Source organism: Bacillus rossius (assembly GCF_032445375.1).
Source record: "Bacillus rossius redtenbacheri isolate Brsri chromosome 9 unlocalized genomic scaffold, Brsri_v3 Brsri_v3_scf9_2, whole genome shotgun sequence".
Classification (NCBI taxonomy): Eukaryota; Metazoa; Arthropoda; class Insecta; order Phasmatodea; family Bacillidae; genus Bacillus; species Bacillus rossius.
Window position 1 is genome coordinate 27,644,873 of NW_026962013.1, and position 16,374 is coordinate 27,661,246.

The 16,374-nt window shown below is 37.9% G+C and overlaps 1 protein-coding gene across 6 annotated transcripts in view; it reads left to right on the forward strand.

The window, feature by feature from the left end:
• The window catches only part of LOC134543328 (uncharacterized), a 71,499-nt gene that overhangs the window by 22,301 nt on the left and 32,824 nt on the right, over nucleotides 1-16,374 (forward strand). The window contains exon 2 of one of the 6 annotated variants that reach the window (XM_063388279.1): nucleotides 6,400-6,438. The exons of the other annotated variants lie outside the window; for them this stretch is intronic. Within the exon in view, the coding sequence (XP_063244349.1) occupies nucleotides 6,400-6,438 (39 nt within the window). The remainder of the gene's footprint in view (nucleotides 1-6,399; nucleotides 6,439-16,374) is intronic. 6 annotated transcript variants of the gene reach the window in all.

Genomic DNA, 16,374 nt, shown 5'->3' on the forward strand with positions numbered 1-16,374 from the left:
GAAACATAGCTGGTGACCCCCTCCCCTCCACTAGCCGTTTAGAGTTTTCCTAGTTAGGAGGTAATCTGAACTTTGAGTAGCCCCAAGTGGCTGGTGAATGAATGTTTTTGTTTTGTGTCTCTACTTGATAGGTGGGAAATTTAAGCATCTTCAATAATTTTATTTTTTAACACACAATCAGTTAATGACACAATTTTATTTTTTATTAAGAAAACTTCCATTTCGGACATTTCACGTGGGAAGGTTTCATCTATTCGAGTTCATGGCTGTTTATTTTTTACTTTAGAAACCATGAAGGCTTTACTCTGGTTATAAATTTAATCATACAAAGATTTTCCGTACAAAGGCTTATGCTAGAAGTGTAATAGCTTGAAATAAAGTCGCTAGGAAGGATCGTAAAAATCTCATCAATAATTTAGTAAATTTAAACAAAAGTTGTTAACACATTATCAATTAATTGACTTCACATTTATTATATAAAAGTTATTTTTAATCCAGATGAAAAATATGGATAGGAGTTCGTTCACATTTTTGTCAGTTTATCATCACAAATATTGCGCGCACATTTACACACTTAACTGTTACCTCCGTAGTAGAAACAACTGCTCAGTTCCTAACCAGATAGATTTACTTGATGGGGAAATTCAAGATACGGTAACCTGCGTCTGAAATGTATTTGAGTCACGTTGGTGAAATTGCACATAAAATCTGTAACTAGGAATATGGTATTAAAAATTACAGCAAATATAGATCATTTTATTGGAGTTCAGTGACCTTTAGAAATATTTTCTCTAATTAGTTCTTCAAACCACCATAACGAAAACATAAAAAATAAAGGTTACCCAACTAATAATTGTACTCGGCTAAATCTTCGTTACGGTTGCTACTTATATTTATAATGAAATAAATATCAAGTGGTTTTAAAGACTAACATGTATTTTGTTACTGTTACGTTATGCCACAAGTACGACATTATAATTATGCATTTTTTTAAGCATATGCATAGTATGAATATCACTACCAATACTTTCTTTAAACAAAATTATATTACGGAAAAAAATTGATTGTGAATCTAGAGACAACCCAGTATCCATAAGTACTAAGAGCCTATTTTAGTTATTGCCCTTCAATGTAATCAACGGTAGGTGTTTCTAGTGGTAAGGCTTATGACACAAACACAAACGTTGTTTGATGGCTGAATTTCAGTCGGTAGGTTTGCAGATCGTCAAATCCAGGACCTCTTGGTAAGTTCTCAATGGAAGAACAGCCACAGGATAGCTGAAATAAATGTATAAAGACTACGACTCCAAACTTCTGCATCACGAACAGGAATTCAGCGAATTTTGTGGGAGCTGAAAAATCCTACAGACAGAAACGTTCTTACCCTTGTAGTAACTGCTGAGCTGTCTTCGTCTTGGAGAATAATAATATGGTCTAGACCGATACGACAGGACACCCTGAATCTTACGTAAATACAATCAGATTCTCTCATTGATTAATACTAGTAAAGATCTATCTACGGTGCGGTCTTGTTGCTCGGACTAGGTTCCGAGGATTCGGACACACTCAACATACACGAAAGACGTCTTCGCTACTTCATTGGCGGACCTCTTCTCTCTGTTTCCTTCTAAAATTAACTTCTATCGTTCAGTTTTTTGTGGCAACCAAGGAACACGGCTGCTAAGGAGAACTGACTGAAAGCTTAATTTATATAACTACTTGGAGGAATGAAACCATCGCATAAACTGGTGTTCGGTGCATGAAAATAATAAAACTGAATAAATAACCAAAGAAATATGTAGACGAGACTCCAACAAAAATTAAAATATAACCGAATTAATGCCGCTAGCTGCAATGAGGTGTGCAGTTTTACCAGGTTGCTCTAAATCACTTATATAGGTACATATATCATCAGATCAAAATGTAGATTAATTTAGAATAATAGTTGTGATAATAAATTTTGAGAATAATTACTGTTAACATGCTCGTTGTTTACAATTCTTAAAACTGGTTTCGATTTCGAGAGGTTGATTCTAGCTTTGGATATTTAACTAGATTTAAAGATTAGCTAATTATAACTAAGTATTTGAAGATTGAATATGTAATGTTAAATAACTATATAAAACGGACATAAATTTTTTTAACGGTATTTAATCAATTTCTTTGCAAGCGACAATAACAATGACCAAAACCACTCGAATAAATAATTTCAACAGTTTGTGTTTGCCGTTTCGTTAAATCCACGGTTAAAGCAGCCGGTTGATTTTGCTCACGAGCGTGGAAAATGTCGAGGGGTCTCGGTGTTTCAGATCGCCGGAGCGTTAAGCGCAGAGCAAACATTAAAACACACGATCACACACGTACTGGAAGGGTTGAAGCGCCTTCAGGGTCTGTGCAAACATTAGCTTTGTGGAAAGGCTATATACTGATCTCTACTGCGATGTACACCGGCGTGAAAATTATTTCATCACGTTGAAAACGGCCAAACATCTCTGCCTCACATTCCATTATAAGGCCGGGCTTTTAAACTACAAAAGAAACGCAATATGCGAAAAGTTCAATAACGATGTTTTTAAATATCAGTTTATAAACTACGCAACGCGCAAAAACGCAACGCAATCAACGACCAACTTTCAAATTATTGCATTTCGGCTATATATTTGAAGTGTTGCGAAAACTTATAAGACGCAGACGCTATAGGCATATAAGTCACACGTTGTTTTTTTATTATATTCATCAAATTTTCACTTGTTAAAATTTTACACTGTAAAAGCAAATAAAACTTTTTAAATTTAATTTTTGTCAGTTTCGTATTTTTTTATGATGAATTATCAAAAGAAGCCCCGGGGAAATAATTTGTTTCCTACTGATTACAATTTTTTGTTGTAGAGATGGAGTCTTTTTGCGACGTTCATAAACGACCGTTATTTGCTTGCCTTGTTTGCTTGATGTGGCATTGAGTTTCAATCCTTGCGTAGATTATAAATTTGGCCTAAGTCCTACCAAAGTAGAATCCACATGTATATTATTTGATAGTCGTAAGGTATTAAGTTTAAAGTACAATTGTTTATTAGACGTTCCAAAATAATATAAAGATAAGTGGTATGTCTTAACAAATTGCGTATGGATTTGTGTTTGCGGTTAATATGCATCACGAAAATTTATTAAGATGTTTTGTCTTTCAGTTAACATACCATCACATTTAATTTGAATTTAATTCAGTAAATCTACTAGCCCACCTATTTCAATCTGAACTTATTACACTACGTATTTAATTTATTTTTAACATTTTAAACTGGTTTCACGTCAGTCCTTCATAAACATATGTATGGATGATTTATAAATGTTTGTGGAAATTATACCTATTAATCGTTTCGTAAAACAAATTCAACCGTGTTGCTATTTTTTTTCATTTGGATGCATAAAAACATATTTCCTGTAAACTGTAAATTCAACTCTTCTCTTAAATAGTAAAATACAATTTTAATGCACAGTTTCCTGCTAACATTCTGCGTATTTATAACATTTAATAATAGAGTGTTAAGAATTGCACCATAAACTGTCTCGAACTCTATTATAAAAAGAGCTACATTGAAAGTTATAAGGCGAAAATTGGTTTTAAAAAGTTTTAAATTAAAGGCAGTTTCGTTCATAAAATGCAATGAATTATTAGGAAACGTTCCTGCAAATACACTGCGGCCAGTTCGCTGTGTTTCTAGTTTACATATAATTTATGGGGATTAGATTTTCTGTTTAAGCTTTATACATTTTATTACAGCTAGGAAACTTGCTCACATTAAATATTAAAAAATTTGCCCTTAATAATTTGAGCGTAAGTTTGTTTTCAATCCGAGGTGCTTATTTGCAAGTGAACGCTCATATCTGAATACGTAATTTTTTTTCGTAAATAATTTGACGAAATGGAATTAACTATGCCCGCTAAGGAAAGTTTGCTAACATTCCAAAGGTAACTTGGCTCGCGGCAAGTATTAGGTAGCCTTGCCACGAGGGTCAATGTTAGTGTTTTAACGAAATTCCCCGAATGCCGTTTCACAACGTCGGGCGACGCGAGTGAACCACTTAAATCCCCCCCCCCCCCTTTTTTTTCTACCTACGATGAGATAAGCGGAATTTCTCTCCGCTCTCCGGGAAAATGTACGGGATTCTCTTCTCGCCGCAAGAAGCTTTAAGGAGGAGACTGCTTGCCTGGGTGGCGCAGCATGTCGTGAGAAAAATCGGTACCAACAGTAATGAATCATTACAAAAAAAACCACGTAACTGTTTCCTCGAACAGATTGCTTTTTGTCATGGCACCGTCGTTTTTTTTATTTCGCGGCAGTGCGAGAAAAAAAATTCAGACCTTTTCGTTGCGACGTGGCGAAAACAACGCGCAGTTTACTCCCAGATTTCGACAGCGGCGGCAGTAGATGAAGAACCTTGGCATTTCAAAGCGCCAGCCAACCGCTTCGTGAAATCATAAATTAAAAATAAAAAAAAGCTTCGTTTTCCGTTCCAGGAAGCTTCGCGTAAAATAGCACAAACATGTTTTCAGCCTTAAAAATACCTGAAGATTGACTCTGAATATAATTTGCAGAATAGTTGGAAAAAAATTATCTTTTTTTTTTTCAGATAAAAATTTTACATTCCACTGGGATTATTAACTCCTAGCGAATATATTTAATCTTTAAACATCGGTATTCTGACTTTCCGGATTATTCATAATCAGGCAAAATAAGGTCCGCAATTTAATTGGAATATTGTAAAGAAATAAATTTTTGATTTAGATTTTGCATACATTTGGTATTTTACATTTTATTGTGATGTGCCCTAGCCGACGTAGAACATTTAATTATGATTAGGATTTTAAAAGCCGTAAGTTTTCTGGCAAAAACTGTCCTGCGGTAAAGCAACAGACGAGCAGAAAATTTATTAGTAATCCACTTGAAACAATTGAGACTTCCGAAATATCCATATAAATAAATATTTTTAATCATTTAGAAATTATTTTGCTCATTTTGAACTGAAACTGAGAACATTCATTAGGCAAGGTGTAGATAAAAGTTCTGGAACAACTATTTGATTTTATTCTCGTGATTTAATCAGTTTCCTACTACATGCTCTGTTTTTAAACGTACTACGTGCTCTGTTTTGAAAAGGAAATTAATGAATTGACCTGAGCGCTCCAAAAAAGTGTATATATAGGTGCAGGAAAAAAATTATAAAGTTATGTTTAAAAAAGGTCACAATTAATCAGTATTAATTTCAGAATTAGTTCATAAAAGTATTGATTCAAAAATTTCGTATTTTTTTAAAATATTTTCTGCTTGAAAATATATATATATTTTTTTTTCAGGAGAAAGGAAAGGCTTTGACAGTGTCTCCTATCTTGAAATATTTCGAAGTACAGCTTCAAGGGCAATATAAGTGTGACACTTGCACGCACATTCAGTCCCATATCACCTCTACACGTAAATAATTGAACTTGCGTCTTGTTTTTTTCCCTCGTGTTGGCGTGCAGCTAAGGAGATTATAGGTGACTTAAATTTCCTTGCACGCAACAAGAGAAAAAGTTTTGTTCTACATCATACCTTCATCACTTTATGCTCTAAAATGTTAATTTTGTCCTTTCCTTTGTAAAAAAAATTGCTAGAAAATTTACGAAACTTATTTTTGGGTGCAATATCACTATGAATGGTAAGAATATTTCTTTAAAAATGCATTGTACTTCTTCAACGTTAATGAGAAAAAAAATAATTCGTAGGGCAGCCTTATTCACAAGTAAGAAATTAAAAATATGTGTATGGTAAATTTATCATTCCATTTATAGGTTAATAGCTTACATGTCTAGGAACAGTAACATACATTTTGGGTATTTTTTAACTCATTTTAACACTAACTAAAATGCATTTTTATTGGATATGTTAAGCATAGCAAGGTGTAACGTTTCTTGAAAGATATTTGACTCTAGATGCCACAGTAGATTGTTCGTCTGTTTCACAACAGCAGATGGATTTCTAAATCACTTCCTCTATTTAAGAGGTAGTATCTAAAATTAATTTGCTGTCATAATTTATTTTCTTCGCTCTTTATTTTAAATATATTTACCATATAAAATGTATAAAATATCTTATACACTGTTAAAGTATTTATTTAATGATTTATAGGACCTTTAAGGTCATTTATTTAAAAACGTAGCTACAACTGGAAGATAGATATTTCTTCGTTAAACCTTTTTGAAGTTAGCAACAAGTATATTTATTATGTTTTACTTAGTGTAAACATAACTTATTTGATTTTACGTTACATAATTTGGTTGATTTTTAGCCTTGTTTTTAGTTAAAACCGTGTTTATGCCTTAATCCACAAAGATTTTTTTTTCCTTTTCGCGTTGCGTGGCAGCGAGTGCGAGGCGGCGGTGACGAGTGCCCGAGTGAACAGGTGAGTTTCAAGGAAACAGCGCGTAGCGGAGGAGCAGCTCCCACGCACTAGGCGGCCGAGTCGCGGCGACCAGACGAGTCGCGGCGACCAGACGAGTCGCTACGACCAGACGAGTCGCTGCGACCAGACGAGTCGCTGCGACCAGACGAGTCGCGGCGACCAGACGAGTCGCTGCGACCAGACGAGTCGCTGCGACCAGACGAGTCGCGGCGACCAGACGAGTCGCTGCGACCAGACGAGTCGCGGCGACCAGACGAGTCGCGGCGACTTGGAGGTGGCCGCAGCTGATGCCATCTGCGTGGTTCTGGCCGCCCAGTGTGCGGGAGCCGGAAGGGCCTGGCAAGCGGTGCTGTCCCGCGGAACGACGATGATGCACCGCCTGTACACTCCGCTATCTCCCATGTAGCCTTGAGGCTACAGCCCCGAGAACGTCTGCGCCGATGTTTCAAGTAAGATATAAACTTATTTTTTGTGTGTGAACATATTAGCTCTCGGTGTACGGCATTCGGTAGGAGTAATTTTGTGAGATTATAACGGAATATCGTAAGGGGTAAAACGTCACAAAAAAAAAAAGAATAAAATTTTCGAAATAAACATGACTTAACCTGAGCAGTTATTTTTAAGTGAGTAATGATTTTGTTATCAGTTGCACTCTGTCTAAAAACTCTTACTAAATGCCAGCAAGTCGGTTGGCGTCAGGCGCAGGCGGGTCCCTAGCGCCGCGACCCGCCTATCCCCGCAGCATGGAAGGGGTTCAACCTGAGCCGCACGCCGCCACGTGGAGAAGTTCCCGGCACCGTCCACAAAATATTAGCATCATAAATTTTCACAACAATGTTTCACGAAAACGTTCCATTAAAATTCGGCCTTGAAATTTTACTCCCAACGCGCCCAAAGAAGTTTGTTACTTCAAAAATTCATCAAATACTTCAGTCCGAAATTGTTTACCAACGAAGAGAAAATCTGTTTTATGTTTCGTAACAATCAGTATGTTACTGCTCGGCTTTTTCTATTTAATTTGCCTTCTTAAATATAAAAATAATAAACTCGACACGAGTGGCAATAATAGGTAAAATACAAGAGCTGAGTTTCCTTTTAAAGATGTATTCAATTTATAAAACACTTTATAAAATATTAACTACAGTTATGTTATGAATTTATTAAAAACAGAAGGAAAACAGGAAGTTATTCCAGCTGACCCGTTAATGTCATACAGGCGAGCCCCTGAAAGATGCCGTCTCGTGGAAGCGCCTACACAGACACCGGGTAGGCTGGCCCGCAAAGCACACGTGCCTCGACAGGTTGCCGGGTCGTCCCCTGCATCCTCGACGCTTGAATAATTCCCGGGGCGGCGATTGCCCATTACGGCCGAGCGTCCATAACTGTATCAGTCATTATGCAGCTCGATTAATTAGCAGCACTTAACCGGGGGAAGGGGGTAAGCGACGATAAAATCAACACCGCTTGCGAAGCGTGGCCTAACGCTAGAGTCGCGGTTTATAGTCGCACGGAAGGCTCTACGAAAGTGACCGAAATTTGCTCGTAAATTATAACTCGTTGAAAAACTTGCAAATAAGTACACACCAACAATTCATTTAAAATGTTAAATTAACTAATAGGGGACTGGAACGAATGCAGCTGCATCATCCAACCTTCCATAAAATGATACGTAACTAATTACTACTGAAAAAAATGGGGTTAAGGTAAAAACATTTAAGTTATTGATATGTTTGGCTTTGTGCGTAACAATAAGTAACTTTAAAGTTGGGGCAGCTATTTCTTATCAATTCCTCCATCCATTCAAAAGGAATGCACAGACCAAGATGGGACTTCAATATTTCTAGTATTTACACAGAATAAATGTATTCACCCTGCAATGTAAATAGTTTTTAGGTTTTTGTATGGTATTCTATTAAGAATACTCCGTCCGTGAAAAATAAATATATAAAAAACATTTAAGAATAATTATAGTGGCTTGAGGGTTATATATGTTAATTGCAGATAATTTTATGGCTATAACCGGAAGATGGCGATAGCTATCTAAGCAAAAGAAATTCACGATAGGACTTAGTCTATTATTTAAAAATAAAAATAAATGAATTTGTCCAAAATTAGTTCGGAACTAAAAGAACATCTTGTTGATGTTACGTAACACTCGGTGAGGGAGTCAGCCATAAAATGTCAGAAGTATAAAAAACAGTCACAAGAGTGGCAATGCTAGGTAATATTGAGGAGCTGAGCTTCCTCGCAAATAATTCATTCTAGTCCCATACGTGGTGATCACTTGCATTGGGGCTGGTGAATATTTTACAAGAACGGGTGAAATTTCTAGCGTTTATTCTGCTTGTGTGTGCTTAGAAACGACGTGGGTATTCATTCAATATCCGGTAGTTTGTGTGGTGTGCTCGGCGAGTCACACCTCTCGCGCGAGCAATTAATGGCCTTATAAATAAGCGTGGAGTTAACCCCGTTCACCACTTCGCCTTTCTCTCGTGGGGACGTGTTCGCGACAGTTTCACTGTCTATGATTTACAACCCTCCCCCCTCCCATTTCCACTTCACATCCGCCTCCTGCCTCCCTCCCTGGCCGAGTAAGGGGGGTGGGGGGACACGGGTGTATCTTCTTGTCGCCGTGTGGAGACTTGATAAGTGAGCAGTTACATAAACCAAAGCAAATTTCCTGGTGTTTCGGAACACACAACCAAATTTCATGTGATAACTACTTTAACTGCGTTGATGCTTCCCAAATTAAATGTTAGGGAGGGGGAAGATTTTAAGTATCCAGAAACGCCAATGTTAAAGTATTACTTGCGACTGTTAACAAAATGGCGCTTTCAATACAGAAATATCTTTTTCAGTATTATACAAACCCATTTTTTCTCCTTTAGTTTTTCATAGAATAGTTCCGTCAGTGTAGAGTAAGATGGGGCAAAAATCCGCGTGGGGCAAAGGTCCTATCTTGGAATATTTCGTATAAATGAAAACTGTTGGCAACATTGACATAGTCAAGAAAAGTGTCGCCATTGTGGTCGTTTATTGCCATGTGTGTCGTGCCAGTGTATAACACCTAGCGAACATAATGAGGTAAGAACTAATTTACTATAATCTGATGTAATTTTGCAGCAATACAAAATAATGTATGTCACCGGGAACAACGATCGGGAAGGATTTATAAAACCACAGTAAGAAAGTGTGCTTCTTTATGGTTACTGTGCATTGGTAGTAGTAGAGATTGTCAAACACAGGTAGCAGCAGGAGTCGCGCACAGGCCAGACTGCGCTCTGGGCAAGCATCCGCAACTAATGACGGGGTAAAGATCCGCACTACGTGTTTCATGCGGAAAAGGTGCGAGCTGACATTGATCATCCTGTATTGCTTCTGCTGGATAACCATTCGTCACATTTGTCGCTAGAAGCAATTAACTTCTGCCGTGACCATAGCATACATTTGCTGACACTTCCACCCCACAGTAGCCACAAAATGCAACAACTTGACAGAAGCTTTTTCGGACCACTGAAAGCTTTCTATGCTCGTGAATGCAACAAATGGTTAGTGACACATCCTGGAAGAAACATATCTCCCTACCAGTTTTGTGAATTGTTCGGTAAAGCTTATGAAAGGTGTGCAACATTAGAGAAAGCAGGAAATGCTTTTAGAGCATGTGGGATCTGGCCTATCAATTCTGATGTATTCACGGACGAAGACTTTCTTCCTTCTAGTGTCACTGATTTCGCACAAAATAGTGAACGTTGTAGTGAAGAACGTAGAGATAACAGAGCAGAATCTTCTCAAGTGGACTCAGAACAGTCAACGTGTCAAAAAACTCAAGATGTTCGTAGGTCAGTTCCTAATGTGGACGATCCTAATCCTGTGACTCCTCCCTACACATGTGAACCATCAATAGTCTTAGACATAAACAAGCCAGGTTGCTCAGGCGCTAGAGCTAGAACTCCAGTTTCACCAAAGGAAATCCTTCCAATGCCAAAGAGGTCTGAGCAAACAAAACGGAATAAGAGAAGCAAACATTCTGAAATAATATCCAGTTCGCCATACAAAAATAAAATGCTTGAAGAGCTGAAAGCAAAGGAGAAAAAAATTGCTGATAAAGACGAGCGAAGGAAACAACGATTTGGAGTGCAGAAAGGAGGTGTTAAACAAGTAAAATCAGCCATTCAGTCAGACAAAATACAGTGCCCAGGCTGTGAGGCATTGTATGAAGACCCACCTAACTAGGACTGGATCCAGTGTACTTCATGTGAGGCATGGTGGCACGAAAACTGTAGTGCATATGAGGATACACTAAACTTTGTGTGTGATTTGTGTCAATGAAACTCCAGAATTGAACCTGTCTGTAAACTACTAGATAAATGTTGTATTTGTACCGTCACTATGTCAATGCTGTTACTGCATCTGTTCAATTTTTTTTTATTTTATGCCAAGAGAAAAAATGATATTTTACATACATTGTGTAAGTTGAAGTTATCTTCTTTCTACTATGTCTTCTATCGTTAGTCTATTGCCATTGGGTTTCTTAACTTTTCATTGGTTTATTTAATTTCAAATTTGTAGAGCTAGAATATTTATAATTTTCTATTTAAATATATATTTTAAGAACGCTAGAATTTTATTTTGAAATTTTGAAATTTGACATTGTTTTATATATATTTAGGCAATATTTTCAAATTTATGAATTATTTTGTCTATTTAGATTTTTGGACTCTTTGTGTGATTTTGTAATTTACTGTTTAAAACTTCCAATGTGGTGATATTTTACAATAATCATATTATAATAAATATAATGTTTTCCTGTAGATAATAATTGTTGATCACTGGGTTAAGATGTTGAAAGGTGCGGGTATTTGCCCCACTCAATTCGGATCTTTGCCGCACTAGTGGGGCAAAGATCCGGATTTGCACATCTATCGATACTTGTAACTTATGAAATAATTCACTTGTTTTCCTACTGTTGTGAATATCACTGAATTGCATTAATGTGTGTGTATTCCGGACATGAAGAGAAAAACATCCTCCTGCTATTTGGACAGTCAGAATATCAAGTGCGGAGCTTTGCCCCATCTTACTCTATAGGACATATTTTAATACTCATAGCTATATGAACTTCTCTACTCTCCCCTCACCCACACACTGCCATTACTGTTTTCTATCCAAATCATCAAATTTGTTACCAGCCGAGAGTACATTATGATTATTTAATTTGGGCAAAATGAAGAGTTCGATTTTTTTCGTAAACCATTGTTGTAGAAGCGTTTTTGCTGCGCTGTATTTCCATTATGACATAAAAGAATCTGAAAACCTAATTGTTTCATTCTAATACATATACATATCAGTTAAATATTTATATTTTATGTATGAATCGTAGGTTCCCTTGCAAAAAAAAGTTGCTTCGTATAATAATTTGATCGGGTTGAAATATGGCACCGTTTACCGATTGAAGTATTGTTATGATGTTAAATATAAATACTTGTAATCATGACGTTCATGTGTAAAACCGTGTTAAAAGAAATTTACTAATCGTTAATTTCAAGATTATTTTTTTCTTAAATGTACGGTTACACGTCACAGTGGCAATAAAATATATATTTTACTTTACGTTCATTTAATACATGCATATTTTACACTTAAAAAATGTTTTTTTAATAACCTTGAATACCACTAAAAAAGTCCTATAAGCACCAGTTCCAGTTCCACCAGCAATAATACGACATGATTCTCTGGTAAATTACGCTGATTTCGGATCGAGTTACTTAACTCGGTTAACGGTACGTAGCGTGGACCGCTGCCATGTCATGCCTTAAACCAGCGTGCAATCAATAACGTCGCGGTTGCGCTGCTACAGCGCTGACTAATTGGAGGTTACTGTGGACAAACACACGTGTATACTTATATACGTATGTATTTGTGGTTATCTGATCTCGAATAATTCCCTTTTCATCCCAGCAGTGGAGCAACCTTGTCAGCTTTTGGGGCTTTTAGTCACAAATATTATTAATCAACTCGATTCCGTGACGATTCCCCGAATATCACAGTCGTTTTCAAGATCGTCCAAGCAGTAGATCAATATTTACACGTATTATTTATGGCCTGCTTTGCAGCTTAATGGAGGAGCGCGAGAAATTCGTTTTCGAAAGAAAAAAAAATCGTTCAGTTATTTTTTTGTACACTAACCGATTCATTATGACGAGTGCCAGGGCCTGAGTGGGTGCCATGTCAACTGTGTTGGATCGTAATTTTTCAGAATACTTCATGATTCGAATGGTATGATGGAAATGTGCGAGAAGTAGCTTTGATCTCGTGCGACTTTGAAGCACCGGCAGTGTTCGCTTTTGAAATACACCGAACGAATCATTGGCAAAAATAAATAGTACGCGGAAAAATTCAGGAAACTGCCCTGAAATACAAACAAGCGTGATCCCAGTGTCTACATTTAATTAATATTAAACTGTAAGTGTTAAACTATGTTCTTAAAGAAGAATTTCATACAAAATTCTATTATGTTTAAGCTTAATAATTTTTTAAAAATAATTTAAAAAAATTTATTACCTGAAAATAAACTTCAAAGTTTTATTTTAAATTTAATATGCGAAGAACTTTTTTTGTTAATTAGTCAATCTTAATACAAAACGTAAATTTAAAGAATTTTTTTAAAGTTAATATTTATGATACGTAGGATGTTTTCTAGTTTTTTTTGTAAACTTGGAGTATTAAATCTGTAACAGTAAAGGTAGCTCTCAAAACTTAATATTCTATACACTACAATATACCGCATGTGTTGCAACGAGCTAATAGTTTTGCTGTTTCATTACATGAAATATGTAAATTTCTTATTATAATACTGCCAGGTAATTAATATTAAGTTCGGGGAATTTAAAATTTAAAAAATGTTAAGAGGTTCGAAATCATGGAAGCTTTTAATTGGAACGAGTCACATCAGTCTTTGAAAATCAGTTGAAAGTGCCATTATGTGACCACGCATTGGCATAAAAATTTGTATATTAAGTAGGTAATTTTTTCTCTGATCACCCTTTAACAAATAATATTACATGGATTCTGCAAAAACCGTTTTAATTAATACACACACGTTCGTGTTCAGTGTAAAAAGCAGTTCCTTTAAGGAGTCCGCCTATTTAGGGGTGCATCTGTGTTAGCGAGGCGAGATTGTATGTGCGACCCTCGCTGGTGCTTCTAGCGCGGTATCGCCTCTAAGCGCAAGGCTTTGAACTGGCGAACAGTCTTCTCGTCGCGCGTATTGCCACTATGAGATTTGAGTGGTAACCAAATAAATGTAATGCAAGTCGCGTGAGTGCTTTCAAGAATCTTTACCGGGTGTTTCATGCCCAAACATTATCCAGAAAAAAACACGTTTGGGCCAGACGTTTTCACTCTCCTGAAAATACAGTTTAAAAACGAAATACGGAAACATAACTGCTCATCCGCCCTTAGCGCATTCTTAAATTGATTTTCCGTAAACAGACACCACTCGGATGCCTTGATCAGTTTTTTTTTTTTTAATCACTCGGTTTCTTCTGAAGCTCTGCACATCGTATGTATACTCAGATGGGCGGGGTCCTTAGAAAGTGAAGTAGTTGGTGTAGGTAAATCACAATGAAGTTTCTTGGTGAACCTTTAAAAACGGTTAATAAAGATCGCGGGCTCTCGCTTTACAAACGTCATCCAAAATTGTCGCCATATCTGGGTGGAGGGAGTTAAGATGCAGTGCTAGCAGGTGTCAGTTCCCAACTGCGCACCAGTTATTTATCATGCAGCGCGACGGCCGCGCCGAGGGGTTTTCGGGGGGAAGGGGAAGAGGGTAGGGGGTGCAGGCTTTAAATACACGAGGCGCGACCTCGGTGCGCCAGGGTTCAAGAGCCAGCGAGGTGGAAGCAGCTGCTTTGAAAAATTCGCCTCTCTTGTTCTGCGCCAGCGGGTCTTTTCACACGCGCGTTGGAAGCGACGGGTGTTGGGATGGGGGTCGTGGTGTGAGGGGCAGTTCGCCGGTTCGAGTGGTGGTGAGGGGGGGGGGGGGCTCGCGATCAAAAGACTCGCCCCGCGGGGAAGAGGGTGTCTAGGGGTGGGGGGAAGCTTGGCTGCACGAAGCCCGTGAGGGATAGAGAGAGAGAGCACGTGTCAAGTCGCCCGGAAGATCATAAGAGCCGGCGTGTGGTCGGGGCGACGCGCACGGTGCTAAAATTTGCGGTCCGAGGGAAAGGTCAGTGAAGTCATCGGCCGGTAGCGCCGACGCCTCCCGTCGGCCAAACAACCCCAGGACGAGGCCCTCTTCCTGCGCCTCGCTCCGACGACTGCATCTCCCGTCGTCGCGTCGGCTGCATCTCCCGTCGTCGCGTCGGCTGCTAGGTCCCCGCCACGCGGTTCGAAAGCTGCTCACGATATCAGTGTTTTTTTTTTGTTTACGAAAGGCATAGTTCTGTTTCCGTATCTAGTTTTTTTTTTTTTTTTTTTTTTTTTAACCAAAGGGCCAAAAACGCGTGTTAATCAGAATAATATTTAGGCATGAAACACCCGGTGCAGATTCTTGAAAGCACTCAAGGTACTTGCATTACACCTTTACCTCCGTTCCTCCACCGTGTGATATGTTTTCCGCTCAAATTTTATAGTTTTAACTATATGTAGGCAAGACGAAAACACTGCGCGCCAGTTCAGAGGCGACACCGCGCGATAATTACCAGCGAGCGTCGCACTCATCATCCCGCCATCTTGTTTTCGTCTGCTAGAGTGTGCCGATACCATGTAGTATAATTATCTGGTAACCATACTTTTGTCCTCAACTGTTGACATTGAACATTGACCTTTGACCTGACCTTGAAATTTGACCTTGACCTTGAACCTTGACCTTGAACTTTGACCTTGACCTTGAAATTTGACCTTGACCTTGAAATTTGACCTTGACCTTGACCTTTGACCTTGACCTTCAAATTTGACTTTGTCCTTGAAATTTGACTTTGTCCTTGTCGACCATCATGGATCCGACATTTTATGTTCAGTACATGCTACCAGGAGCTACCACATGCTGGAGTACGCCATATTGTGTGTGTACCTGTATTATAGAGTAAATTTCCATCTGGATAATTTTATTCTAACCCGCTACAGTGCAGTAATCATATATTATGGAGGTGCCCCCCACCATCTTGAAATTCGGCCGCCATCTTGAAATAATGTAATAATGTAGCTAGAAAAGCGGGAAAAAATCCAAAATTCATTAAATAAATTAGTAATCCATATAAAGATTGATTGGATCGACTAAGGTCCTTAGTTCGATCCCTGGCCGATACAAAACAACTTTAATTTAAAAAAAGACTAAAAAAGTGTTAGGTTTGAGAAAATTAAAACACCACAAGTTCTTTTAAAAAAATTTATTACATAAATTCAATACACTACTACAAGTACAAAAAAAAACACTGACAAATTACCAAAGCCTTTTGGATTCCTCGATTCAAACAGTCTTCTTATTGTACGGACTAAGCCTTTTACATTACTTTAAATGTCTATCCGATCCGTTCATCACCACAGCCAGAGACGGACTGAAGTTCATAGCACTTATATATAGTCTCATTAGTCGATACAACACATGAGTCAAATCAATAACCATGTTCATTATACGCCTCGGAGCATTTTCTATAATGACGATGTAAACTATCGAGACGTGAAATTAGTTTATTACACTTATTGCACTGAAATTGTATTCTTTGAACATTATTAGAACAACCGCTTCTTTCATGTCTGCGAGCATTTGAGGTGATATTAAATGATGCACCACAGTATTTGCACTGATGCGAAGTACGCTCTTCATTAATTGAAGTATTCAATGCTGATGAAACTTCAGCTGATGGTGGAACAGCACATATCGAAGTCTCCTCCAGTGGTGTCGGAGGCGTTGCCAACGGGATCTGCTCCAACATC